This window comes from Lissotriton helveticus, chromosome 1_1 (genome assembly GCF_964261635.1).
Source record: "Lissotriton helveticus chromosome 1_1, aLisHel1.1, whole genome shotgun sequence".
Taxonomy (NCBI): Eukaryota; Metazoa; Chordata; class Amphibia; order Caudata; family Salamandridae; genus Lissotriton; species Lissotriton helveticus.
In genome coordinates, this window is record NC_136057.1 from 1,704,441,785 (window position 1) to 1,704,468,510 (window position 26,726).

Genomic DNA, 26,726 nt, shown 5'->3' on the forward strand with positions numbered 1-26,726 from the left:
TACTGTATTTGTGACTCTTTACTGTTTCCCTTCAAGTTTATCTTTATCATTGATAAATCAGTTAATTTTAGTATTTGATGGGTCGCCGGAGATACAAAAAAATCGAATTTATGCCATGGGGCGTATTTGACATGCACTCTGTCCAGCATGTAATATGTTACTGAGGTTACTGAAGGTATAGGGTACAGTTTGGAAACCCAGATACCTATAGATGGGCAGATCTGGACAATTTTGGATGGGTGTTAAGAGTTCTGTCTTAACAAAGCCATGTGGGTCTTTCTTTCGAGATGTTGGAGTCCAGCTCTTGGCTTCAGTTAACAGATGACTGACGACAGAGGACCCATCAAACCTTCCGCCAGTAACAAGTCAACAAGACGACCCAATAGAAAAACGTCGGCAGAGGCGGGGGGGCCTACACCCCATTAGCCCAAACCTCAAAGTCAACAGATGAGTACCAAGAGCTACATCATTCTCCAGTGTGGAAACAAAACACCAGAGGGTAGCGATGAGGCTTAACAACCAAGTGTGCGAGATTTAAAACACACACACTTATATACGTATATATATATCAGTATCGCGTCTCAGGGGCCCCCGCATCTCAAGCTGACCTGGCTTCTGAGGAAGGCTAAATAATGCTGAAATGCATTCGCCACACACGAGTCGAAGCTTCAATAAAGGTGTTCCCTGTCTCCCCCGACGTGGCCTCTGCTTCTTTTCCTAAAGGAGTGTTCTGCATATTTCACGCGATTGCCAGTATCGCGTCTCATTCCTCTCCGCAACATGCATCTGATCCCCCCGCATCACTCGCCTCATTGAAGCGCTGCATTCTGGGGCCTGTAGTTGCGCTGCAGTCACCTAGCTTCAGGTGCAGTAGATTGACCACTTGGGAGGCGGGGTCAGAAGCGAACCAATCGTTTTGCGGCAGGACATTGCATAAACTTTTCATTTTTGCCCACACCCTGCTTATTGACTCTGGGCGCTGAGGAAGGCTAAATAATGCCGAAATGCATTCGCCACACACGAGTCGAAGCTTCAATAAAGGTGTTGCCTGTCTCCCCCGACGTGGCCTCTGCTTCTTTTCCTAAAGGAGTGTTCTGCATATTTCACGCGATTGCCAGTATCGCGTCTCAGGGGCCCCCGCATCTCAAGCTGGCCTGGCTTCTACTGGTAACCGCTTCGGCGCCATCTCTCTTCAGGTTACTGAAATTTGCCAGGCTCACCCTCGGATTAAGTTGCAAGGACTTTGGCGGTGTTGGAGGCTTTCATGCACCACGACGGGCAAGTTGGAATTCAGGACGAGCCCCCGTCATTTTTCCTGCTCTTTCTTCGGAGGTTATGCGGTTCAGGGGACTCGAGGGGACACCTTACATGGAGCAACAAACAGGACACTAGTGGCAGCAAAGATGTTCATTCCTCGCCGCAACATGCATCTGATCCCCCCGCATCACTCAACTCATTGAAGCGCTGCATTCTGGGGCCTGTAGTTGCGCTGCAGTCACCTAGCTTCAGGTGCAGTAGATTGACCACTTGGGAGGCGGGGTCAGAAGCGAACCAATCGTTGTGCGGCAGGACATTGCATAAACTTTTAATTTTTGCCCACACCCTGCATTCGCCACACACGAGTCGAAGCTTCAATAAAGGTGTTCCCTGTCTCCCCCGACGTGGCCTCTGCTTCTTTTCCTAAAGGAGTGTTCTGTATATATATATATTGTGAGCAAGGGCTCCAGGGCCCGAAACGCGTCATGGCGATCATGGGTTGCACAGAATAAAGGAATAAGCAAATTTATCTGTTTGGGTCCGTTTCGTTTATCACATCCAGTGAAGGGTGTGGGATCGAAGTTCTTTGTGATGTGATATATATATATATATATATATATATATATATATATATATATATATATATCACATCAGAACCCATCACTTTATTTTAATTGCAATTTGTGTAATATTTAAAAACACTTAGGAGGTTAAGAACGAGATTAGTGATAAGAACTGTCAAAATGATCCATTATCTCAACCTCTATCATGGAAGACGTATCTCACTCTCAAACTACACTATTGTTCCCTTACACTGCCTTCACCTAAAGCAGCCAATCTGATACATTTGCCATTTGACGTCACTCACTCTGATACTACTATATATGGTCTGGAAGCATGGTTCTCTAGCTCCTGGGGTCTTTGGGAGCGATGGTGCTCACCTTCACCTTGCCGCTCAGTATTTTCATTGCCTTAGCCCGACAGTGTTGTGATTCTATAGAAAACATTTTGTCCTCTTGCACTGTGCCCAGCACACTGCCCCAGAACGTAGGTACTATTCCAAGCATGAACAAGGAGACATTTCTCATTCGTAAATGGTTCGCAGAGTCGACAAATTCTTTAATATTAGGTTAACAAAAGTCTGTGGTAGTCTAATAGGGTATAAATTAATAAAAACTATTGCAATCATATTTAATCCTCACAAAATCAGCGTGTTAGCAGTATACTGGTGCAAAGAAAAAAATGGTGTTTGCTTATTGTAGGTCAGTGTTACTTTACTGCTACAACTCCAGTCCTAGAAAATGTGGGAGCAAGCGCCAGATGGTGAGCCCCCGCTTTATTAATTTGGAATTTTGACATTTTGATGCGTGGATAGTGAGCACACGTTTTAATAATTGTCTTGGATATTTTGGGGGGTGGTATTGGTACTGCAAATATATCGGGGATCAAAATAGTTACAGAATAATGCTATAACATCCCAAATTAAAAAATAGATTTCTTTGGCCTGGATCTAGTCTTCCCGAATTATCGCCAAATGAAGAAAGGACATCTTTTAATGCCAGCGCAACCAAGGAGGGACTGGCTGGTGCAGAATATGCCAAGTGGGCTGCAGGCTAGGGCTGTTTTCAGAGCTGAACAGGCTACAACGCCCCCCTATTAAAATCCCAAAACCCTTTTCCGGTTTGCCAGGGCTGATCTTGTTTTCCACTCTATCCATGGCGCAAAGACAACCATCATAACCCACCCAGCACCCAATGCCTTACCTTAGCTTCACATTTCTTGTGGATGGCGATCTTGCACACTGAAAACGGAGAGAGAAAGCAAGTCAGAGACAGCAGCAAAAACAAGAAACGCCCTAAATAAGATCTGGCTCCTCATTGAGTGGGAGGAGAGAATCTAAAAGAACAAGTCACCAAAACATCTCTGAGGTTTAGCATTATTGCTTCCAGCCATTACCAGAACACAACAAGACTTGGCTTCTCTGTTGCCCTGGATGAGGTAATGTTGCCCTCCAAAGGGGCATTCAAGACCCTAAACTTATATGCGTAAGATACTTGTAGCAGAATATTGGTGTCAGAATATCGAATAGCAGAAATATTGTGTTCTGAATATTGTTTACCGGAATATCACCGAATTGGAGTTAATAATAGAAAATCTACACCCAATGGGTCAATATTTTTTCAAAGAATATTTAGGAAACAGTATTTATGTCAGAAAATATTTCTGCATATAACATTCTGGCATACAACTTTTTCAGCAGAGAGTTCTCCTGAAGGGATAAAATAAAAATTGAGAGAGGTGCAGGAGAAATATTAAGAAATAAATGTACTCCACCAGAGAGCGGTGAGTGTACAGAACCTTAGTTCAAAAGCTGTGGAGACAACAATATTAAATGAATGTAATTGGGAGCGGGAGAGGCTGGATCACCTGTCATGCGAGGACAAGGTCCCACGTAGACACCGTGTCATGAGAAGGCAGGCAGGGTAACAAGCAGACAGGATGGGTGTGAGTACTCACTGGGGAGTGCAAATAGTTAAGCAAGGAGGTGTAAGAGATCCACCGGCTCCTATGGGTCAAATGACACAACTCTTTCTATAAGAGTTGAGAACTTGAGGTATGTATTTAGGATTAAAATTCTCAGATGGTCAGTGAAGTAATAGTAGTCTTTCTACATATATTTATTTTTTTGGAATTTTACTCAGCAGAAACCTATACGCTTGGGGCAGTGCCTGATTTGTAAAGGAAAAAGTGCCAGGGCCCAAAGTTTTGCTAAGAAGTTGTATTTCACAAACATGCAGTTGCGGCTCCTCCACTAAGGCCCAGGTGCGTGGCCCACTGCTTTGAAGCTGTAAAAGAAAGGAAAAAAGAAAATGATAATAACGTAATGTTATTATCATTTTATTTTTATCCTCCTGCTGCGGCAGCTTTGTGTGACAGGGCGGGGCTGCAGAGCAGGGGAGGAGTGGTAGAACCCCCCTCCTAAGTGTGCAATGCCTGTTTGGCCGGCCCTCTTGGGCCGGCCAAACAGTAATGCGCACTTTTCATGCTCTTCATGCAGGCTGCATTACAGCCTGCATGGAGAACATGACCCCAGTCCCTGGCTGAATGCAGAACCACGGCGCTCAGACCAATCACAATGCTGCATTGCAAGGTCATGATTGGTCAGGGTAGCCTGGGTGCTTACCAATCACAACGCTGCATTGCATTGTTGTGATTGGTAAGGGGATCCTGGCTGCCTGCTTCCTGTTTCATTCCTGACGTGAGGAGAGACGATGGAGAGGCCCGTCGGTAAGGTACGTTTTTTTTCTTTATTTTAATTATTCCCTTAAACTTCCACCCACCCCCTTGCCCAGCCACCCCGCTGCTGCATACATGCCAACATTTTAGAGGAGGAAAGCGCGAGATTTTTACAAAAGAATTGGAGGAATGTATTACCCCATAGGCTTCTATTGAAGCAGAGGCAACTTCAGAATGCAGCCAGCCAAAAGTGAGCCATGTTTTGTCTCGAAAATCGGGAGTCTCCCACATGAATCGGGTAGTTGTCATGTATAATGTAGGCATGTTGAATACCAAGGCTGTGTAATCTTGATTCCACCACCAGACACTCCCTGCCAGTTTGTCTCACTCTTGCAGGTTCGGCTCTTTCCATTCATCACGTTTTTCCATCTTTCTCTTCCTCTTCCTTTCCCTCTTCTGTGTTTTTCACTTACTTGCAGTCTGAAGAGGGAAAATAAGAGCACGCCCCCCCCAAAAAATGAGTGCCGGTGGGCCCCACGGCCACCTGCAGCCACCGACTCAAATTAGAGCCCTTTCCATGCGGCTTGCCGTTGTGTTAAGCGTCGTACTACGTCTGTGCGCAGTCATTGTAAGCCGCGGTGTCAAATATTTAGTGCAAAGCCTCAACTCGGTCATGTGCAGGCTCCAAGGTAACAACTGAAAACGTGCATCCGCTTTGCCTCGCAACAGTGTAATGCCACAGGGAACCACAGGGAATGTCTTGTGGGCTGGATACACCAACACACTGGGTAACACCAGTGGCATAACCAGGGCTCGAGTCGGGGTGCCACGCGGGTGGACGCCGTCCCCCCACTAATTTTTCCGGGAGCTCGATAACTGGAGCAAATGGAGCCACACATTCACTCTTTGGCCTCTCTGGGGCGAGATCGGAGATCATTCAGAACTCTGCTCATACGCTGGCTTCTCTGATGAAATCGCATCTAAGGGGTGAGCGAGGGGAGGCAATGAGTCTGAAGGTGCAAGCCACCTTTTGTGACGTCACTTCCAGTCGTGACGTCAGCGTCCCCCCACTTCTTTTTTTAGGACTTGTGCCCTTGGCATAACACAGGCCCCCACAACCCCTGCGGTGAAGGGGGGTGTGGGTTGAGCTGCAGGGGGCCCTCTCAGCACAGTACTCTGGACCGAGAGCTCCTGATGAAATACGGAGCAGGGAGGCCTCCATGTACCTTTCAGGGGGCCCTCCTCGAGTTTCGTTACGCCACTGGGTGACGCAGAAGCCTAAGGGCTGCCCTGTCCATAACGCTCATCTTAATTACACTTTGACACTGTTGCACAGGGCCAGTTAAAGATCTACTTGCACTAAACCTGGTGCACAGGTAGAAATAATTAAAATGTGCAATATGACCCTCGATTTCCTAAAAGGTATTCCATAAGTTGTGAATAAACAGTTAAATGCCTCCTCATTATCCGCCCATAAAGTTAACCTGTTGCATCCCTGTGCCCTGGCTTTTTATGTGCCCCAAGGAGACCCATACCTGGTACCAGTTCAAGGAACTTACTCCTTCCTGCCTGACTTCCATGTATATTCGAGGTTATAAAAGCCGTTGCCTAAGATAGGCCTTATTGCTCGGAAAGATTTTACCAGAGCAATTTGTTATTTTACGAGTGACACAACGGCCCTTTGAGGAGGTGCTTTGCGGGCCATAGCAAATGGCTACCTCTTCACCCATTCACTTGCCTCCTGTGTCTGATTGCCTTGATCTAACGACAGAAACTGAGACAAGGCGAGAAAACTTCTGTGCAGAAAATCCCTCTGCCTCTGATGCACTTTGCCTGCACGTGATCCCCCGCGTGGGATTTCAGGTGCCTCGAGCAGCACCCATGATAGGTGCTGGAGCCAAGTCCAGAATAAAACATCTACAAGGGCCAGGAATAAGCACTGCTTGTTAGTGCAGAGACTCAAAACTGTGCTGAATGCAGGATTTTATTATTCCTCTATAGAAAGCCAAGCTGTGTGGCATAAACAGTGTTCAGCATTGGCGACAACTCACCTTGTTGCCAAGCGGAAGAAAGCTGTTCTTCCTTGTCGTTTTCCCTGCTAGACCGAAAATTATTCGAAAATTATAAGTGAGTCTCCTCACTTAGTCAAAGGGCTGGTGGGCTCTCTCTGCCTTGCTCTTAAAGAGCTGGTTCTGCCTTGCTGTTGAGGTGCTCCAGTGCCTGGGAGCACATTAGGAAGAGCTTGGTAGCTCAATTAGGAGGAGATAGGGCAGAAGGGTTCATCAGTCATCAATGAGGTTTCTTGAGGTGACCATTATTAATGCTCCTTGAAGCCCAAAGCCAATAGCTTGAAACACTGTTTGTTACTAACACAGAGGAAGTTGAACGTTGGCCATCGGTGTCAGTGTCAATCAGTGTACTTTGCGCGAGAACCCTTTTCCGTAATACTTGAAATGGGAGAGACTACCACCTTCATCTTAGGACCTTATATCATCTTTGGACTTCGGCAGCATCAGCACCACTCAGATAATATCCCCTCTGTAATAAACTCTAGTGTGAGCTCAAGCTCAGACAATTCAAGCCTGTGGGATCTTTGACGCACGTGACCGGTGACCAGCAACCATTGTGGAGCTCTGTGCTTCAAGAAAGCAAACACCTGGCGGACCGTCCAAGAAAACACACTCCCTTTATTCTTGTAGCTGCTTGTTCTGCTCCAGCCCGCAGAGGCACCTTCTCCTCTCAGAAGCGTTTTACTTAAAAAGTTGTATTTTAGTGAGGGCCCTAGTCAAGCAGATGTTGTTGGAACCCACTTTGGATATTTCAACTTACGTGCTTTCAGTTCTAGCCTTCTATTAATGTATAAGGCATGTTTTGCCTAATTACCTTATTTCCATCCACAGGCCGGCCTACTAATTTTATGGCCTGAACAGACCAAATACAATCTTGAAACTTCTGGGGCACTGTCTATCTTCATATATGCCCCATTTTGAGCATGGTGGAATAGAGTAGGGTATGAACACCACCCGGTTAATGCAAATACCTTGGTGTGGCTTATTTACAGGGAGCAGAATGTTTTACCTGGAGAAATCTGTAAGGGGTATAACTGAGTGAGTGTAGTTATGACGCAACTCAGAATTCTGATACATACATATATATTGATTGGAACTCCCCCCCCCACCAAATTCAGAATCAGGGCCTTAGACCCACATGGGCTTCCAGCAGGAACCTTCATAACAAATGGTACTGGGACTTTAGTTCGAAACGGCAAACTCAATTTTAACTGCTTTTCCTCCATTTTTCACCCCAAACCTTTCTGCGTTGACTAGTTACCTCATTTTTTACTATTTGTATACAAAAACGTTCTCTGGACCTTGAGCTTCTGATGTCTACAATGTATTTCAACAGTGCTCATAAAATACTGGGTCCCTCTGCAGCTTTTGCTAGAGAGGGCCTTAAGCTCAGCCAGCGATGCGGAGAAGAGAGCAAAGAGTTCCACAAGAAGGTCTGAGATTGGCTTCTGCCTGTGAAATGCTGCACCTCCAAGTTGTAGGAGCTCAGCTAAAGTGCCATCTCGTCACTCGACTATTCCTACTGCACCAGCTGCTTCCTAACAACAAGAGTACAGCTTAAGATGGTGGTCGGTTGGAACGGTGTGAGTAGATCGAAGACTGATCTGATGGGAGAGTCACCTCTCCTTGTCTCACCTGGATTCTACCATTCTATGCAAGCAGCCCTACTCTGCTTCTGGAAGTAGTGGTGCACTAAATAGTGCAAGAACAGGCAATACATGTTGGGAATTATTAATAATGAGAATTAAAATTACTTATTTTTTTTTTCCAAATCTTTTTTTTTTATTGAGCAATAACAAAGATGATAACGGCCATAGGACATCAATAGAGTTACAATCGTATTGTAATAGTGCCGCAATCAAACATGGATCAGTACATATAAAACAATACTCGCTACTGCAGATTTTCAGTAAAACGACACTTGCAATTCTACTGTGTAGTGTCTAGTTGAGACTCACGATCATGGCGGACTTGCCGTAGCTGGCACTGGACGTTTTCCCGGTGGGCCAGAAGGGTAGGGGCAGGTTTTGGACCGGTGGGGGCTGTTTTTTTTGTTACCGGGGGCCGGTTTTGCAGCAGTGTTGCAATATTGGCCCCTTGTAACAAAACCACAAAAGCAGCAGCAGCGTTTCCAGAAGTACTGGAAAAAGAATGTATAAATTCCTTTTGACTGTGAAAACACAGCTTTACTTATAAAATGAATGCATCAGATAAAGAATGAATTAATTCTGCCAAATGTATATTGTAAAGAATTGGTAACTATGGGTTTGCAAGCAGCTGCGCTGTTAAGCCAAACCCTAACAACCATAAACCGAGCCAGTAGGTCTGGCCAGGGCAAGCTTGTGAAATGGCTTTTACCACAAAATTCAAAAGGAAAAAAAAGAATGCTGTCTCCTAAATATGGCAGTCTTATGCTTGCATTAAAAATCATCCAATTGCTCCATGCATTCTATGGTTATTATTAATGAAGGAGACAAGAATAAATTGCCACTTAACCAAGCACTCAAACTGCAGGTACCTACAATGTTACAAAGCCACTTAAACACTTTATGACATAAAGTTTGTAAAGTAGTGCATGCCAAATAAGTAGTTAGTATTTAGGCCGATATAAAAATAAATAACATGAACATCACACTTTGAACAAACTGTGCAACTGAAAAGAAAGGTGAACTATTTGGAGACGGTTATGAATAATGTGCACAGGCATTGTGTGGTCACTCAAAGTTAAGGGAGCCAATGGATAAAGTGGGTTGTCTCATTGCCCCATGCTGTAGTGGGTGGAAGCAAAATATGATTGACTCTTTAACAGGCCAATAGGTAAAGCTTGTAGAAAAAAACAAAAGCTTCCTGTATATGCATATTATGTAGACTTTTTTAGGAAGCACAATAGTCTAGCGAGACAGCTAAAGCTGTCTAAAAAAAGTTTGGATCTGACTGCACACATCTCTGGCCCAGGCTCACCTGGAGGGCTGTACAGACCCATAGGCATTGTGTAGTGTAGTGCGTTTTCTTGCAGAGGTTACATTGCCCGTACCAAGACAGGGTCGATGTAGGGTTGAGATGGAGACTGGCATGGCAGAGGGTCTGATCTATCAGAGCCTCCAAGAGAGAGACAATGAAAGACCTACAATCTGGGATCTGCAATACAAGAAGGGTCGTACCCTTGCTAGATATAAACCGTCACGACTGGCATTTATTTTAATGTCCCGGCCGGTACAAACATTAGCAAAATCACCTAATGCCGGTATTTTGTCCCCTTACCGCTAAATAATTTAAAAAGTAAATGTACTAAGAAAACACGCTGCCCTGATGTCCCCGGTTGATAATGAAAGTAAACAAAGACAGGAAGGCCATGTTAAATGAATAACGACGATTTCATATTAAGTAGTACTAAAGAATCATGTCCGACCGGGCCTTTGCAAAATGTTAAAAAGTGAACAGATGGCTGGCATTTTTCTCTGGGAAAGTTGACAACCCTAAATTCAAGACGTAAGTATTTCCCAGATTGTGTAACTGGGAGTCCTGACGGATGCTCAGGAGAAAAAAAATGTAATTATTCGGTCACGAGAAGGTAATGATGCTCTGGAAGTGTCTTCCCCCAGCAGAGCTAATGAAGTTAAAAACCGAAAGTGAATTTATTAAGAGGGCTATGTTAAGGGGCAGACCCGAAGGCCACCGCGTCAGTGCAAGACAGGCTGGCAAGGGGCACGCTGTTGGCTCATTCCATCTGCCAGCTGCCTGCAGCGTCTTGGCCTGTGCGTCTTACGTTCAAGGGTAAGACGTACGTTCTTCACGCAGAGGCAGGACTGAGGGGCGGGGCCAGGCGGGGTCTCTCCCGCTTCCATGAGAAAGAAATCCCCTGAGCAGGAAGCACTTTCCAGGCCTGGCTGCAGGCTCCTCGGGAAGTTCAGCCGGGCAATGCTCAATTACTGTTCTAAATATAAACGTATGGATTCCTTCTCGGTCTCCACAGAGAGGAACAAGGCAAAAGGGCGGGAGGACGAATGACTCATTAGAGAGCCTGGCAAGTGACTGTCCACTAACCCCCAGCCCTAAGGAGCAGACCTAAAGGGATCCATCCACACGTGAAGTCTCAAACCGCCCAACCAGCAATTTACACTTCTTTACTTTCGCCTATGTAGCCTTTTGGCTTTGCCAAAGATTGTAGCTATTCTGTACTGCACTGTGACTGCCGTGCAGCATAGCTAAAAAAAATTTTTAAAAGCCACAATGACAAACCCATAGCATCATTTGGTAGGCGCATGCATGCAATTGGCTTGCGTATGCCAACAAAATACCATAGGTATTGTTTTTTATTGATTTACCAATCTGAGACGCATCAGTAAAAAAATGAAGCAACAGTGCATTTTTAAAACAGCACAAAAAGTGGTTTAAAAATCAATAAAAGATATTGGGGAGAGGTGAGAGATTAAGCAACAGGAGGGAAAGAATACGGAGGAAAGGGACACAGGCCAAAGACTGTAATGGGGGACACAGGGTGAAGAGGCACAGGTGGGAGAGAAGCATAAAGTTGGAAAAGAGCAACTTGGAGAGGTGAGAAAAGCCCACAAGGGAGATAGATAGCTGGAAAACACATGCACTCTCACGGACTGCTTAAAGAAAAGTTTAAAAAGTAGTTCCCTAAAAGTGAACAGTGGGAGCATAGAAGGAAGTCAATGAAAGATATGGTAAAGAGGTTATGCTTCATGGGAGGGATCAACACATGACGGACACGCTGGAACAAGGAAAGATATCCAACAGAAAGCCAGTAAATAAGAGTGACAGTAAAACAAGCCAATGGTAAGCAAGGGGCGGACTTGTAAGCACTTGTAAGTTGTTTGTAAGCCAACAATATGTCTTTCACAACCAGGGAGCTGTGCTGTCTAGTAGTCTCAACCAAAAAATAGAATGACACTTTTCCTGATGTGACCCACCCCCTCAAATTATCTCTTGAGTTTAATGCATTGCAAAGGAACTTGGAGCAGCATTTCAGTGTTCGCATGTCCTCCGCCCCATTAAAACTCTGAGAGTTATACAGCTGTGCTAAAGGAGTTTCAGGGGCACACACTTGGTAGGGGGAGCTGAAGACAAGATCTTAAGGGATCATTCAGGAGGGCGAAGGCCCAGATTTCCCCCTCCACCTTGTTCCTGCTCTCTCAATGGGATTACTATCAAAAGTACAGTAGGTTGCAGTGGCAACATGCACCCCAATTAGGGATGTTTTTACTATTTAGCATGAGATTAAGGGGTCAATTTTCAATGCATGTCGTGGGGGCCATGGCATCTCTACTAAGCCACTTCAATGGCGTGAGGCCACCAACGTTGCAGGATCAAAGCAGAGCTGCTCACCTCGGCAGATGAGCGCCTGAGACTCCAGCACCTCCTGGCACGTCCCACAAGCCTTCTTCTTCTTTAGCGCCTTCTCCTTGAAGCTGTGGGGTTCTGATCTCCCGGGCTGGAAGAGAATTTATGGTGGGAGTCATTAATAATGAGACACCATCGAACAGCATGTGCACCACACTCCCTTCATGTATGTGCTGGTATTTATGTAGCATGAATGTAGCTGGGAAGCAACGGAGCGCTGTACACTAAGGCGATGATCCAAACAACTAGAGTTCCAACAACCACACACCATGAAACAGGCCATCACACCCACATTCAGAAACCAACCTTTGCACTTTTTGATTTAGTCAGATGTCGTTCCACCTATAACCTCCATCAATGCAAAATTCATCAAAACACTCACGGTCAAGCTATGCCATTCACTACAACTGCTGCTCCTCAATGGCCTCAAGCAGTCCTGCTTCCGCCCTTGGCCGGTTATTGAGACTTTCTTTCCAAGTAGGAGTACAGGCTCCTAGAACATGGATCAAGAAAGGGGCGAGACGTGCCACGTCTGATGAACACCTCCAGCAATGTCTTTGGTTACTCGAGACAAGAGCCAGAAGCAAATCTGGCCATCAGTACTCCACCATGGACTGCACCAGAAAGTGGCTTCCTCCACCAATGTACTACCACATTCTGAAGTGCAGAATATAGCCTTATAGCCCGCCGTAGAGGGCTATACCGGCTATTAAAGGCCCTCTCCAGCGTTAAAGGCCCTGAGCCGAAGGCGAGGGCCTTTAACAAGGGAGAGGGAATTTAACAGCGATATAGCCCATCTACGAAGGGCTATAAGGCTATTAGAACATTCTGTCACTAGAGGACAGAATGTTCTAACAACAAAAAATAAAGCCTTTTGGGAGCGCGAGGGGAATGGAATCCCGTCAGGTTCCTTGAAGCCTTTGTTCACAGCCAGAGCTGTGAACAAAGAAACATTGGAATGTTGGAGCTCCAGGCTTATACCAGCCATTACAAACCCGGAGCACTCCATTGTTTTCAGTGGAGCTCCCAACATTCCAATGTTCTAATATAGCCTTATAGCCCGCCGTAGAGGGCTATACCGGCTATTAAAGGCCCGGAGAGGGACTTTAATAGTGGTATAGCCCATCTACGAAGGGCTATAAGGCTATTAGAACATTCTGTCACTAGAGGACAGAATGTTCTAACAAAAAAAACAAAGCCTTTTGGGAGCGTGAGGGGATTGGAATCCCCTCAGGTTCCCTGAAGCCTTTGTTCACAGCCAGAGCTGTGAACAAAGAAACATTGGAATGTTGGTGCTCCAGGCTTATACCAGCCATTATAAGCCCGGAGCACTCCATTGTTTTCAATGGAGCTCCCAACATTCCAATGTTCTAATATCGGTTACTATTATATTGTCAAGACAAGGATATATAGGTAAATATGAATTTACTATTCTTAACTGCACTTCTATGTACCTTAAAGATACCATATCTGCGTCCATATATATCTTCAAGGTAGGTAGACCTGGAGGGAAGATTAGTACATTTACACCTACCTACATACACACATATTAATGAGATGGTGGTTCTCAATATCCTGCGCTCAATATTATTGCAGATCTGTGTTTTGTCACTTGATACAGTGATATACAAGGGGCCGTATCCATCTTCGTAGCCATCCATCACATGAATCCAGCCCTTGAGGAATGATGGCAAAAGACTTGGAGGTTTGTGTAGGAGCATCAGACCAACAATCTTGCCGGTGGTCTGGTGGGGGTATCATGGGCCCTAAAGCAAGCAAGCAAGAAGGGGCCCTCCGAACCCTGGGTGGGTAGTACTGGGCGGCCACACCTGATGTGCCATTGCACCTGCCTCACTATTGACAGCTATGTCCCTAACGAAACGAGTAATCAATAGAGTAGCCTACAAGACCCCAGGTTTCTGTGAGCTGAACGTACACGAAACAGATTTTGGGTGTAAATTCATACTTCGCCAGCGTGAATGCTGACAGATGCCATGCAATCCATAAGAAGCGTGGAAGTGTCTTCCCACCACTGACTTGGAAATGAAGGGGGAGCTGCTGTTCAGGAAAGAGTTGCATTAGAATCAGTGCCAGCACAGCATGGAAGCCATAGGCCATGGCTGAGATGCATGAGTGTGTGTGTGTTTGGAGAGAGAGAGAGGTGTGTGTGTGTGGTTTCCAGTCAGCTAATAGAACAGTGATTCAGGCAGAGGTGTTTTGAGGCATGTGCAAAGTGGCCACTGGCCCAGGGCCCAGCCTTTCAGGGGGGGGCCTATAGAGCCAGCTCTGTACTGCAGAGAGTCTTGGCCTGATGACCTTCAATAATTCTTAAACAGATTGTTTTAAATACTGTTTCCCTTTAATTAATTTTTAATGTGTGTGATGTGTCAGAGTCTATTACAGACATTTTGCAGAGAAATGTGTTTAAGTTTCATGCAACATCCATCAAAAAGGTTCTTTTAGATCAAAACAGGAACTCACATATGGGAAATAGGAGGGTGTCAAAGAGATTATTTGCTAAACGAGTGAGTTGCTACTGTGTTACAATATTGAAAACACACATCATTATCCCTGAATATTAGAACTAAACCCATTTGGAATTTGGATGAGCGTGCCTGTGCACTGTCAGTGACCTGGCCAAAGATGGCATGAAAGAGTTGAAACTGGATCATAAATTCAAAGGTTTTCTGAACAGGGGCCCCTTTTATATGATTGGCCCAGGGCCAACCAAACATCCTTAAGATGTCCCCGGATGCAGGTCATTGTGGGTGTATGTTGGTAGAGCAGTGTAGCGGTCCCAGGACTGGGATAACAGAGGGTGCTGTAGGTTGGGATTGAGGTGCATTGACAGAACTGTATGGGGCATATTAACAAGCGGCAGCGATAATTATTGCTGACCGCTGTTATCGTGAGTAAATCTATCACCGGCTATCGCTGGGGATAATCTCCATATTAGCGTTTTATTAACAACGCTTAACACCATGGAAATAAAAATCCCATTGATAGAGGGGATTATTGCCATTTTCAATGGAATATCGCTGGTTTTCCAGCGATATTCCATTGAAAATGGCGATAACCTTGTTGATAGGGCAGGATAATCTTAGCCATGTAATCCACCTCCCATTGGATTACATGGCTAAATCAGGTCACAAGCAGGCGTTAGGAAAGTAGCGTTAACTGTGGTTAGCGCTACTTTTCCTAACGCTCTGCTTGTTAGCGTGCAGCTTGATAATAGGAGAAATGTCGCTTAGCGACATTTCTCCTATTATTTTGCTCAGGAACGCCCACTTTGCATCTCATTAGAGATGCAAAGCTGGGCGTTGATGGAAGGCTCGCTAAATCAGCAAAACACGCGATAGCGTGTCTTTGCTGATAAGGCGAGGAAATTATCGCAAAAGCGGCGATAATTATATATTGCCTCCTTGGTAATATGCTCCTATGTTTGTCTCAGTTGCGGAGAAACATGGAGCTGCAGGGGAGAGTATGGGAACACTGGTATAAAAGGGTGTGAATACAAATACTGTAAGAGAAGAGTCATCCCTTGGGTGCATGGGGTGAGCTCTGTATGGGCCCCAGTGCTGGAACAATGGATTGTGGTTTATGCGCATTGGCCAAGCTATGTCAAATAACAACAATGCACGTGGTCCCAGTGCTGGAGTAGAAGGGTGGTGGACTAGCAGGGAGTCTCTCAGAGTGACTCGCCCCTTGGCTACTCCCCTGCATTGAATTATGGGATTTGTAGTTCTCTTTCTGAGAGTGACACATAAGACGCCAGCCTTCGGCCTCTGAATGAAAGCTTTCAAAATGGAGGCAGGGCTCATATTCTCACTAAAAATAGCCATGAATTGGCTGCTTTGTCCCAGGGGTTTGGAAAACAAGTATCTGTTGGAGGGCGGACAACAAGCGGGAGCCATGGGAGGGGGCAGTGTTTGGGATAAACACGGCATCACACGGCGGTGTAGGACAGCCTGGCCCCTCCAGTCTGCCAATTCCCTACTTGCTGCTGCCTCACAGGACCTACACAAGTTACAACAGCACTCTGGATTACACAGCACCCTCGCGCCATTCCTCTCTTGTAGCAGAAACCTCTGCTGGAAGGCTGATTTCTGCATTTTCTATTATTTTCAGTAAAAACAGATCCCAGCCTCCCTCCAGTCTCACATCATGAAGGCTAATCGCTGAATCCTCTTCAGCGGAGACATGCCCCCTTGTACAGTACTCTTTTCCCCGCTATGAATGAGACTGCCTACAGCTTCACCAAGTGTACTTATATTCAGACGCTTAAGACTCCTATTGGAGGACTTGTGCTTTCGACCAGGCACCATTTTGGTCGTCAATCTTCAGACTGTCACCTGTATGGATTTATGCTTCTGGAAAAGCAGCCATTTTAGACTGTACCAATAATGGTATAACATATTTGCTTGTTTTATATACAGCTCTTAACCAAAGATTTGAGGGCAACAAAATAGCATTTTATTGACGTCACGAGGATAAAAGGATGTGGCACTGAGCTTAGATAGACATCTGTGCTCAGAAAGCATCAACACTGAGCGATGGTATAAGCTTACAAACAGCACTGCACATTATGCCTTCAGAACTGGACACAGCGCTCCAGAAGTGACCTCAGTGACGCCATGAGAGGCAGATACTTCAGACGTGACCCCTAGAGCTGAGCACAGCGATTCACACGAGGCCTCCAGAACAGTGCAAGAAATCAAGATGGCGCCTTCAGAACTGAACTTTCCACCTCAGAAAAGGCCTTCAGAAGTGGACTCAGCGTTTCAGATGCGACCTCCAGACGTGGACTCTATTCCAGATGTGGTCAATAGACATAGAGCTTCACATGTGACCTCCGGAAATGAAGACAATGCTTCCGAGGTGACCTCCAGAACTGAACTTCGAACTCCAGGTGAGGTCATCAGATGAAGATACCGCGTTTCACATGAACTCTACATAACTGACACAATGCTCCAGGGGAGGCCTCCAGAACTGTACAAGACACCCAGATGCTTCCCATGTATTCAGTACATCATTGGGCAATTCCACATTCTTGCGAACGTAATCCAATATATGCTGTTACATGTCTATAGATGACGTCTTCCAAAGCTGTTGCCTGTCGTCGCCATTTCAGAGATCCCATCATTTTGTTACCCACCGTCAGGTGAATCAGTACTGCGTTCTGTTCCGGGGAATGTATTTCTCAAATGCTAAGTGTTTGGTATGGATTCACTATAAGTGCTCAGAGTGTAGGATCATATGCAGCCTGGAGTGCTTGTTACGTGTGTGTTGATAAATACGTATTCTGTCCCGGCTGGGTTCCTTCCTCACCAGTCATTACTGAGATTCTAGCTGTGGATCCAGGATGAGAATCCCACTGCATTTTATGTCCCCACTGTGCCAGGAAATGGAGATCAAGACCTGTTCAATAAAACATTTCCTATATAGTAATCGTCGCCTCCCCACTAGGGGTGTAGGTGTGGTGGAGCAAGTGTGGTTTCAGTACATTCGGACAAGTATTGTGATAACCCTTTTCTTGCTTGGAGCTTGCTTCAAGTTCACCTTCTACAGGATCTATTTTGCTGTGGTGCATCACTGAAGGCCTGTGTAGCCTCGCCAAAGTAGCGCGCCTTTGGCGTACAATAAGTACCCCATATAGGGCAGTTGCCTCTTCCACCGTTTCTGCAGTTTGAGCTCCTTCAGTTTTGACAGATGAGTTTCTTGCTGTATCAATGCCTCATCTGTGTAAGTAGGAGGAGTGGTTTGCGTCTATTTTTACTAATTTACCCAGCCCACCTCATACATTCCAAGTGACAAGTTTGTATGTGTTCAACCTTGACGTGGTCAGTAGCCATTGCAACAGGCTTAATGTGTGATCAGTCAGTGGGTACACAGACATAATACCGACTCCAAAATATCGTTTGGACATAATATCGACTCCAAAATATCGTTTGGAGAAAATATCGACTGGACAGAATATCGACAGCCAAAATATCGTTTTTAAGGTAAGTGAAGTAATATCGTTTTTAAGGTAAGTGAAGTAATATCGTTTTTATTTTTAGGGTTCAGGGTCAGTTTTGGGTTTTTGGGTAAAGGGGTATTTTTAGGGTTCAGGGTCAGTTTTGGGTTTTTGGGTAAAGGGGTATTTTTAGGGTTCAGGGTCAGTTTTCAGTTTTTGGGTAAAGGGGTATTTTTAGGGTTCAGGGTCAGTTTTCAGTTTTTGGGTAAAGGGGTAGTTTTAGGGTTCAGGGTCAGTTTTCAGTTTTTGGGTAAAGGGGTATTTTTAGGGTTCAGGGTCAGTTTTCAGTTTTTGGGTAAAGGGGTATTTTTAGGGTTCAGGGTCAGTTTTCAGTTTTTGGGTAAAGGGGTATTTTTAGGGTTCAGGGTCAGTTTTCAGTTTTTGGGTATTATTTTATTATATTTTATTACTATATATATATGTTTAATAAATATGAAATAAAAAAATATTTATTTAACTTTCATTAATTATTTAATTATTATAAGTTAATTTAAGTAATTTTAAGTATATTTTAGTAATTAATTATTAATATTAATTTAATTTAACACTGTTTTTAGTAAATACGATATTTTTTACAACTATATTTTTGTAAACGATATTTTGTACTCGATATTTTTGTACTTACCTGTTTGTACATACAAACTCGATATTTTTGCTGTAGATATTTTTTCCTCGATATTTTGGGTAGTCGATATTTTGGTAGTCGATATTCTTTCAGTGATCCCAGTCAGTGGTGTCCATTAACACTGTAATCCACTGTCTCGTAACATTTAGGCATTAAAAACTCCCCCCACCCTCTTAATTGCTCAAGCCTAATGCATTCGAAAATTACCATAGTTCTCCCTTTGCAATCGTGTACTTAACCTCTAATACATAGGAGGCGGCTATATGTAAGAGGAGATCCAGCTGTGTGCAACTCTCTGCCAGATTGCGTCTGTCATCTGCCAGCCCTAAACAGTTGCGGGGCTTCATAAACTCAGTCCATGCCGGTCCAGCATTGCTTCACCTCAGTTCAGGCTGCATCAGAGTGGAAGGGGCTTTGGAGGGAGGTGTCAGGAGAAAAAGGATCTTTTCCCCCCTCTCCACAAGTTCAACCAGTATTTTTCCACTTCAGAACCCCCCCTCCGTCAGTGAAGTATATCCTACAGTGCCGCAGCCTGTCCTAGAGTGTCCGCTGTCACAGGTGTGATGTTGGAGAGGACAACCGATCCATGGTCTTCCTCAGTTGATGAGCCTGGGGTCACTCAGCATGCTTCAGAGGAGTCTGAAGCATCCTTCGCAAGTCAGCCCACCATGACGTCACACGTGTGAGATTCTCTCTGCGTTTGGCTGTCGCTTGTTTTGTCAATTTGTGTGGGATCCACTGTTTTTGAGGGTCCCATGTCTTTTTTATGTCAAGTTCCATAACCCATTCCCTTGCCTCTTTCAAGTCTGTGAAGAAGACAGGGTTTCCCGCCCAGGACTCTTAGTGTTACTTGACACAAAAGCATGTATTTTAAGTTCAGGCTTCGAAGGAGTCTCTTTGTTTCCACGAGTAAGTTGCGATTTTGCGGCCACTGCAGCTGTGTATTCTGGAAAAAGGAACACTCTGTTGCCTTGGATGTTAAAGGGTCCTTTCCGGCGAGCCACCTGTGCAGGTTGTCACGATCCCAATTATTAAACAATTTGGCACCACTGGGCATGACAGTGCTTTAGGTCTTGGCAGGTCCAACAGGACCCTGTGTGCTCTTTCGATGTTGAAGAATTCGGAGAGGACCTGCAGTGTGAGCGGATTGCTGAGCCACTCGTCGAGATAGAGCTCCATACTTGGGCCTTCCACTTTCTCCGCAAGCCAAACTACCTAAATATCTTGAAGTTGTTCCATCAAAGACACCCTTTCATGTCCTCCGCTCTGTTTTCCAGGTAGTGGATATGGTTCAGCCAGTCGGCCTTCTGCTTCTGCGTGTCCTGTAACTTTGGCACCACAGGTATCCAGGGTCATTTCTACTTCATTGACTCTCTGGAGATCTTTAGTTTATCCGCTTGGCCGAGTCTGTAGTTATCTTTTGTTCAAGTGCCTCTTGTGTATCCCCAGCGGATCACAATATGGCGTCTAATCGATCGGGTTAAGGGGAATCATCACCCACAGTTGACGCGGGTGGCAAACAAGGGATTTGAGAACTGTGGGCCACCTTTTGGAGTTGCAAAGTGGGTATTTGTAGTCTCTACTTACCCACGTTGTGATCACAGTCAACTATGAAGGGCAAAGGGTCCTCACGATTGCAGGCTCCTAGACTTAGGAAACTTACTTCTGTCTTTTGTTTCTCTGGTTAGTAAAGTTCCTTATCCATCGGCCCATATTTCCCCTAAAGAGAGCTGCCGCGCTGCCAGAAGCCTGGGCCTGGTGTCCCTGGCACAAACACCTTGGTATGTTAGATGTATCCCTGCCCGCATCGCTTTGTAGGTCTTCTTGATCCCGACTCCTTGTGCACGCACACACAAGCAGTGGTTGCTTCTCTGCAATCTGCGGTATCTTTGGGGTTAGTGCTCTGAGGGTGAGAGGGCTCCTTGTCCAGGACCCAAGACTCCAGATGAGCCACCAGGATGAGTGACAGCATTGAGTGTGAGGCCTACAGAAAAAGGTATCATTCTCGAAAAGAATATCTCAGAGGTAGACAAAATGTTACAGGTGCACCTCTAAAACTGGACATAGCACTCAAGAGGAGGTCTTGAAAGAAGAGTACAAACATATAAATGAGCTCCCTTCATCGTCCCCCTCAGAAATGGACACACTGTTAACGACAGGCCCTCCACAAACTAACTCCGTACCCAGATGACTCCATTAGAAGTAGACATATCACTTCAGAAGTAACCTCCAGAATTTAACTCAAAGTTCCTGATGAGGGCTCCTGAGTCATCTATCTATCTATACTACTATTATAAAGAGAGAGCCCAAACCTTTGAGGCGGGTAATCTCAAGAAGCACAGCACCAATCACAACACCCAATACAGCGTTGGAAAGGACAGTTGCAGCAGATGGACATAGGCTGTACAAGTGGCCACCATCTACATTACAAAGGTAAAAGAACATTAGGGGTAAAGTAGTCCTTTCTGGGCGTGGGCGTTGTGCTGTCAGCGATGGGCGTGGCGAACAAACCTTCACAGGACTCCCTTGTGGGCGTGGGCGTTGTGAGAGGGGCGTGGACAAACAGCAAACAGCAATATGCGTGGCATTCAAGGGGCGCGAGGCGCGCCATTCCCCGTCATTACTGGTAAGCAATATGCACGCCATTCACGGGGCGCGAGGCGCATCATTCACCGTCATTAGTGCTACAAGCAAAAACGGCATTATAAAGTAAAACATTCACGTAACACCGTTGTGGGCCTGGCCGTTGTAAAAGGGGCGTGGCAAAACTTGAATGGGCGCGGCATTCACGGGACGCGCAAACACCAATGGGCAAGGCTTAGAGGGGCGTGGCCAAACACCAATGGCCAAGGCTTCACGGGCCGCGGCATTGCTACGGTGCTCAGGCGGGGGCTCAACACACTCACACTAACAGCAGGGAGCACAAGATTTGCTTATTGCTCCGGTGCTCAGGCGGGGGATAAAGCCACTCAGCCTACCAGCGGGGATCACACCCTTCGCTTTTACAACTGCACAATTTGCTCAGGGCCTCAAGCGGGGATTAAGGTGAACGAACGGACCAGCGGACATTACAAACATTTGACAAAAGAACATTTCACACACGCCAATGGGCAAGGCTTCACGGGCCGCCGCATTACTACGATGCTCAGGCGGGGGCTGAACACACTCACACTAACAGCGGGGAGCACAAGATTCGCTCATTGCTCTGGTGCTCAGGCGGAGGATAAAGCCACTCAGCCTACCAGCGGGGATTACACCCTTCGCATTTACCACTGCACAAATTGCTCAGGGCCTCAAGCTGGAATTAAGGCGAATGAACGGACCAGAACTTTGCAAATAACGTTACCGTCTATCACCAAGTTCAATAAACAGGTACATAACAACGTGTAAGGTCAATGGTAAATTACGCTCCTAAATTATTTTACCTTTTGTGATACTTTGTAGTATACTGTGAGATCTTACAATAAATTTTGCTTGCCTATTACAACCCTTTGCGCACATTCTATTTCAGCCCCGGACAACGTCAGGACGGGCTGCTAGTATATGATAAAATTGATAAAACCTCCAAAAGTGGACTCAAGTTAAGGCCTACAGAACTGGGCACAATGCTCTTGATGAGTTCCTCCAGAACAGCACACAATTACCTTGATGTGGTCTCACCAGCGATATATGCAGTGGTAACACAAATGGTAAGACAAGCACCCCTTTTCTTCTGCTCTCACCCCCCCCCCCCCGAATGTTCATATAGTTTTTCCTACAACTTGACAGTTTCTTCCCACATTCTGTCCATGTGAAATGCACAGACAAAGATCCATTCGTTGTTTGGTGGCTGAAAATACTAAGCCTAAACTAAATTACTTGCTGTAACTCAAATGAGTGTGCTCTGTTCGTTTTAGTATCCTTCCCCTGAGAAGGAAATCAAGTTATTTTTCGCTTGTTATCTACTGTTCCAGACTTCCTTCTTCATGCATTTAATGCCAGCTGGTGGAAGGTAAACCAAATCTGTATCTGCCTTTCAATCAGTCAAATTGATCTGGATGCATCAGCCAATTCTGATTCGTTGTAGGATTGCCGGTCAAACTCGCTGAAACAACAGTGTCTTTCAACAAATCTAATTGGCCGCCCTGCGACCAGTAAGATTGCCGCCAGTTTTCTTGTAGATTTAATTGAGAAAAAAGCAGACAATCAGCTGCACCAATGGCCCAAGATCTTCCTGGATTTCTGGTTTCACTGATGCATGGAAAGGTTTTGCGGACATGACTGTGGCATATTGTGCCAGAGAGCCCTCTAAGTTATCCCATGCCATCCTTAGCTCCCTTTTCTAATATTCATCAATCGTGAAGCTGATAACCAAAATGGCAACCCTCCAAAAAAATGTGCTTCTACAGTCCGAATATATAATAAAAGGATCGATCCATCCCAAATTAAGACACTCTGGTGATTTCTATGATCATAGCGGAAGACTGCAGCAGGCTGCTTTGAATTGAGTCTTGCCAGCGACTCCATCTTTCGTCAGCTTTAGAGCACAGCCCTATATGCGCTACCCCGGCCCATCAGCACAGGGATGCACCTGTGCAGTGCACTGCAGAATGGTGAGCTGAGGTCTGATGCCTGGGACACCCCACCTGTCACCTCCTGTTCCTGATCGTGCCTTCTGATGGCCGTAACACAGGCAGTTCTAAAGCAGGGCTGGAGATCCGCTGTCATTCAAAGACTTCTGGGCCTGCTCACAAGCCCTGGGGCTGAATCACAAAGGCATTTATGAGTACATGATGTTGCACTCCTGTAGTACTCTTACACACGCGTGTACACCTTTGTGAACTGGAGCCACAATAGCTAAAATGGGACTCAAGTGGGAATATTCAGCAAATCCTCAGAACCTGTTGGTACTAACTGTGGGAACGATCTCCTCTGCTGTTTTACTAATGGGGAGTTGGACGTTTTGAGACCAATTCACACAGGCACATAAGAGTGAGTATAAATGTTCTTGTGGTAAGTGTTTTATTGATGGATGCCCTTCCTTCTACTGCTGTTCAATCACAGGTTTTGCGGGTCAGTCACTCAGTTCGAATTATCTTTCAGACTTTGCACCTTCGACGATGAAACTAGAACAGCATGAACATGGGCTCTGATTGGCACCAGAAAGGAGCGAAGAAATCTGATTATACGACACTAGCAAAGCCTGAGGGAGGCCATCTTGCAAACACTAGCACAGACTCAGGGAGCGTCTCTCCAACAGTGGCACAGACTGAGGGGGCATCCCTCCTGACATTAGCACAGATTGAGGGAGCATCTCTCTAACACCACCACAGACTGAGGGAGCATCTCTCTAACACCAGCACAGACTGAGGGGGCATCCCCCCTGACATTAGCAGAGACTGAGGGAGAATCTCTCTAACACCACCACAGACTGAGGGAGCATCTCTCTAACACCACCACAGACTGAGGGAGCATCTCTCTAACACCAGCACAGACTGAGGGGGCATCCCCCCTGACATTAGCAGAGACTGAGGGAGAATCTCTCTAACACCACCACAGACTGAGGGAGCATCTCTCTAACACCAGCACAGACTGAGGGGGCATCCCCCCTGACATTAGCAGAGACTGAGGGAGAATCTCTCTAACACCACCACAGACTGAGGGGGCATCCCCCCCTGACATTAGCACAGACTGAGGGAGCATCTCTCTAACACCACCACAGACTGAGGGAGCATCTCTCTAACACCAGCACAGACTGAGGGGGCATCCCCCCTGACATTAGCAGAGACTGAGGGAGAATCTCTCTAACACCACCACAGACTGAGGGGGGCATCCCCCCTGACATTAGCACAGACTGAGGGAGCATCTCTCTAACACCACCACAGACTGAGGGAGCATCTCTCTAACACCAGCACAGACTGAGGGGGCATCCCCCCTGACATTAGCAGAGACTGAGGGAGAATCTCTCTAACACCACCACAGACTGAGGGGGCATCCCCCCTGACATTAGCACAGACTGAGGGAGCATCTCTCTAACACCACCACAGACTGAGGGAGCATCTCTCTAACACCAGCACAGACTGAGGGGGCATCCCCCCTGACATTAGCAGAGACTGAGGGAGCATCTCTCTAACACCACCACAGACTGAGGGGGCATCACCCTGACATTAGCACAGACTGAGGGAGCATCTCTCTAACACCACCACAGACTGAGGGGGCGTCTCTCTAACACCACCAAAGACTGAGGGGGCGCCCCCCCCCCCTGACATTAGCACAGACTGAGGGAGCATCTCTCTAACACCAGCACAGACTGAGGGAGCATCTCTCTAACACCAGCACAGACTGAGGGAGCATCTCTCTAACACCACCACAGACTGAGGGGGCGTCCCCCTGACATTAGCAGAGACTGAGGGAGCATCTCTCTAACACCACCACAGACTGAGGGGGCATCCCCCCTGACATTAGCACAGACTGAGGGAGCATCTCTCTAACACCAGCACAGACTGAGGGGGCATCACCCTGACATTAGCACAGACTGAGGGAGCATCTCTCTAACACCACCACAGACTGAGGGGGCGTCTCTCTAACACCACCAAAGACTGAGGGGGCGCCCCCCTGACATTAGCACAGACTGAGGGAGCATCTCTCTAACACCAGCACAAACTGAGGGGGCATCCCCCTGACATTTGCACAGATTGAGGGAGCATCTCTCTAACACCACCACAGACTGAGGGGGCGTCCCCCCTGACATTAGCACAGACTGAGGGAGCATCTCTCTAACACCACCACAGACTGAGGGGGCGTCTCTCTAACACCAGCACAGAGTGAAGTGGCATCCCCCTGACATTAGCACAGACTGAGGGAGCATCTCTCTAACACCACCACAGACTGAGGGGGCGTCCCCCCTGACATTAGCGCAGACTGAGGGAGCATCTCTCTAACACCACCACAGACTGAGGGGGCGTCCCTCCTGACATTAGCACAGACTGAAAGAGCATCTCTCTAACACCACCACAGACTGAGGGGGCGTCCCCCTGACATTAGCAGAGACTGAGAGAACATCTCTCTAACACCACCACAGACTGAGGGGGCATCCCCCCTGACATTAGCACAGACTGAGGGAGCATCTCTCTAACACCACCACAGACTGAGGGAGCATCTCTCTAACACCAGCACAGACTGAGGGGGCATCCCCCCTGACATTAGCAGAGACTGAGGGAGAATCTCTCTAACACCACCACAGACTGAGGGGGCATCCCCCCTGACATTAGCACAGACTGAGGGAGCATCTCTCTAACACCACCACAGACTGAGGGAGCATCTCTCTAACACCAGCACAGACTGAGGGGGCATCCCCCCTGACATTAGCAGAGACTGAGGGAGCATCTCTCTAACACCACCACAGACTGAGGTGGCATCCCTCCTGACATTAGCACAGATTGAGGGAGCATCTCTCTAACACCACCACAGACTGAGGGAGCATCTCTCTAACACCAGCACAGACTGAGGGGGCATCCCCCCTGACATTAGCAGAGACTGAGGGAGCATCTCTCTAACACCACCACAGACTGAGGGGGCATCCCCCCTGACATTAGCACAGACTGAGAGAGCATCTCTCTAACACCAGCACAGACTGAGGGGGCATCACCCTGACATTAGCACAGACTGAGGGAGCATCTCTCTAACACCACCACAGACTGAGGGGGCGTCTCTCTAACACCACCAAAGACTGAGGGGGCGCCCCCCCCTGACATTAGCACAGACTGAGGGAGCATCTCTCTAACACCAGCACAAACTGAGGGGGCATCCCCCTGACATTAGCACAGATTGAGGGAGCATCTCTCTAACACCACCACAGACTGAGGGGGCGTCCCCCCTGACATTAGCACAGACTGAGGGAGCATCTCTCTAACACCACCACAGACTGAGGGGGCGTCCCCCCTGACATTAGCACAGACTGAGGGAGCATCTCTCTAATACCACCACAGACTGAGGGGGCGTCCCCCCTGACATTAGCACAGACTGAAAGAGCATCTCTCTAACACCACCACAGACTGAGGGGGCGTCCCCCTGACATTAGCAGAGACTGAGAGAACATCTCTCTAACACCACCACAGACTGAGGGGGCGTCCCCCTGACATTAGCACAGACTGAAAGAGCATCTCTCTAACACCACCAC

General features: G+C 46.7%; 1 protein-coding gene across 1 annotated transcript in view; it reads right to left on the reverse strand.

Moving 5' to 3' along the window:
- Nucleotides 1–26,726, reverse strand: part of TNS2 (tensin 2) — a 345,025-nt gene that overhangs the window by 312,780 nt on the left and 5,519 nt on the right. Inside the window, exons 2-3 of the mRNA XM_078689072.1 lie at nucleotides 11,913–12,018; nucleotides 3,021–3,058 (exon numbers count right to left, since the gene is read on the reverse strand). Coding sequence (XP_078545198.1) covers nucleotides 3,021–3,058; nucleotides 11,913–12,018 — 144 coding nt within the window. The remainder of the gene's footprint in view (nucleotides 1–3,020; nucleotides 3,059–11,912; nucleotides 12,019–26,726) is intronic.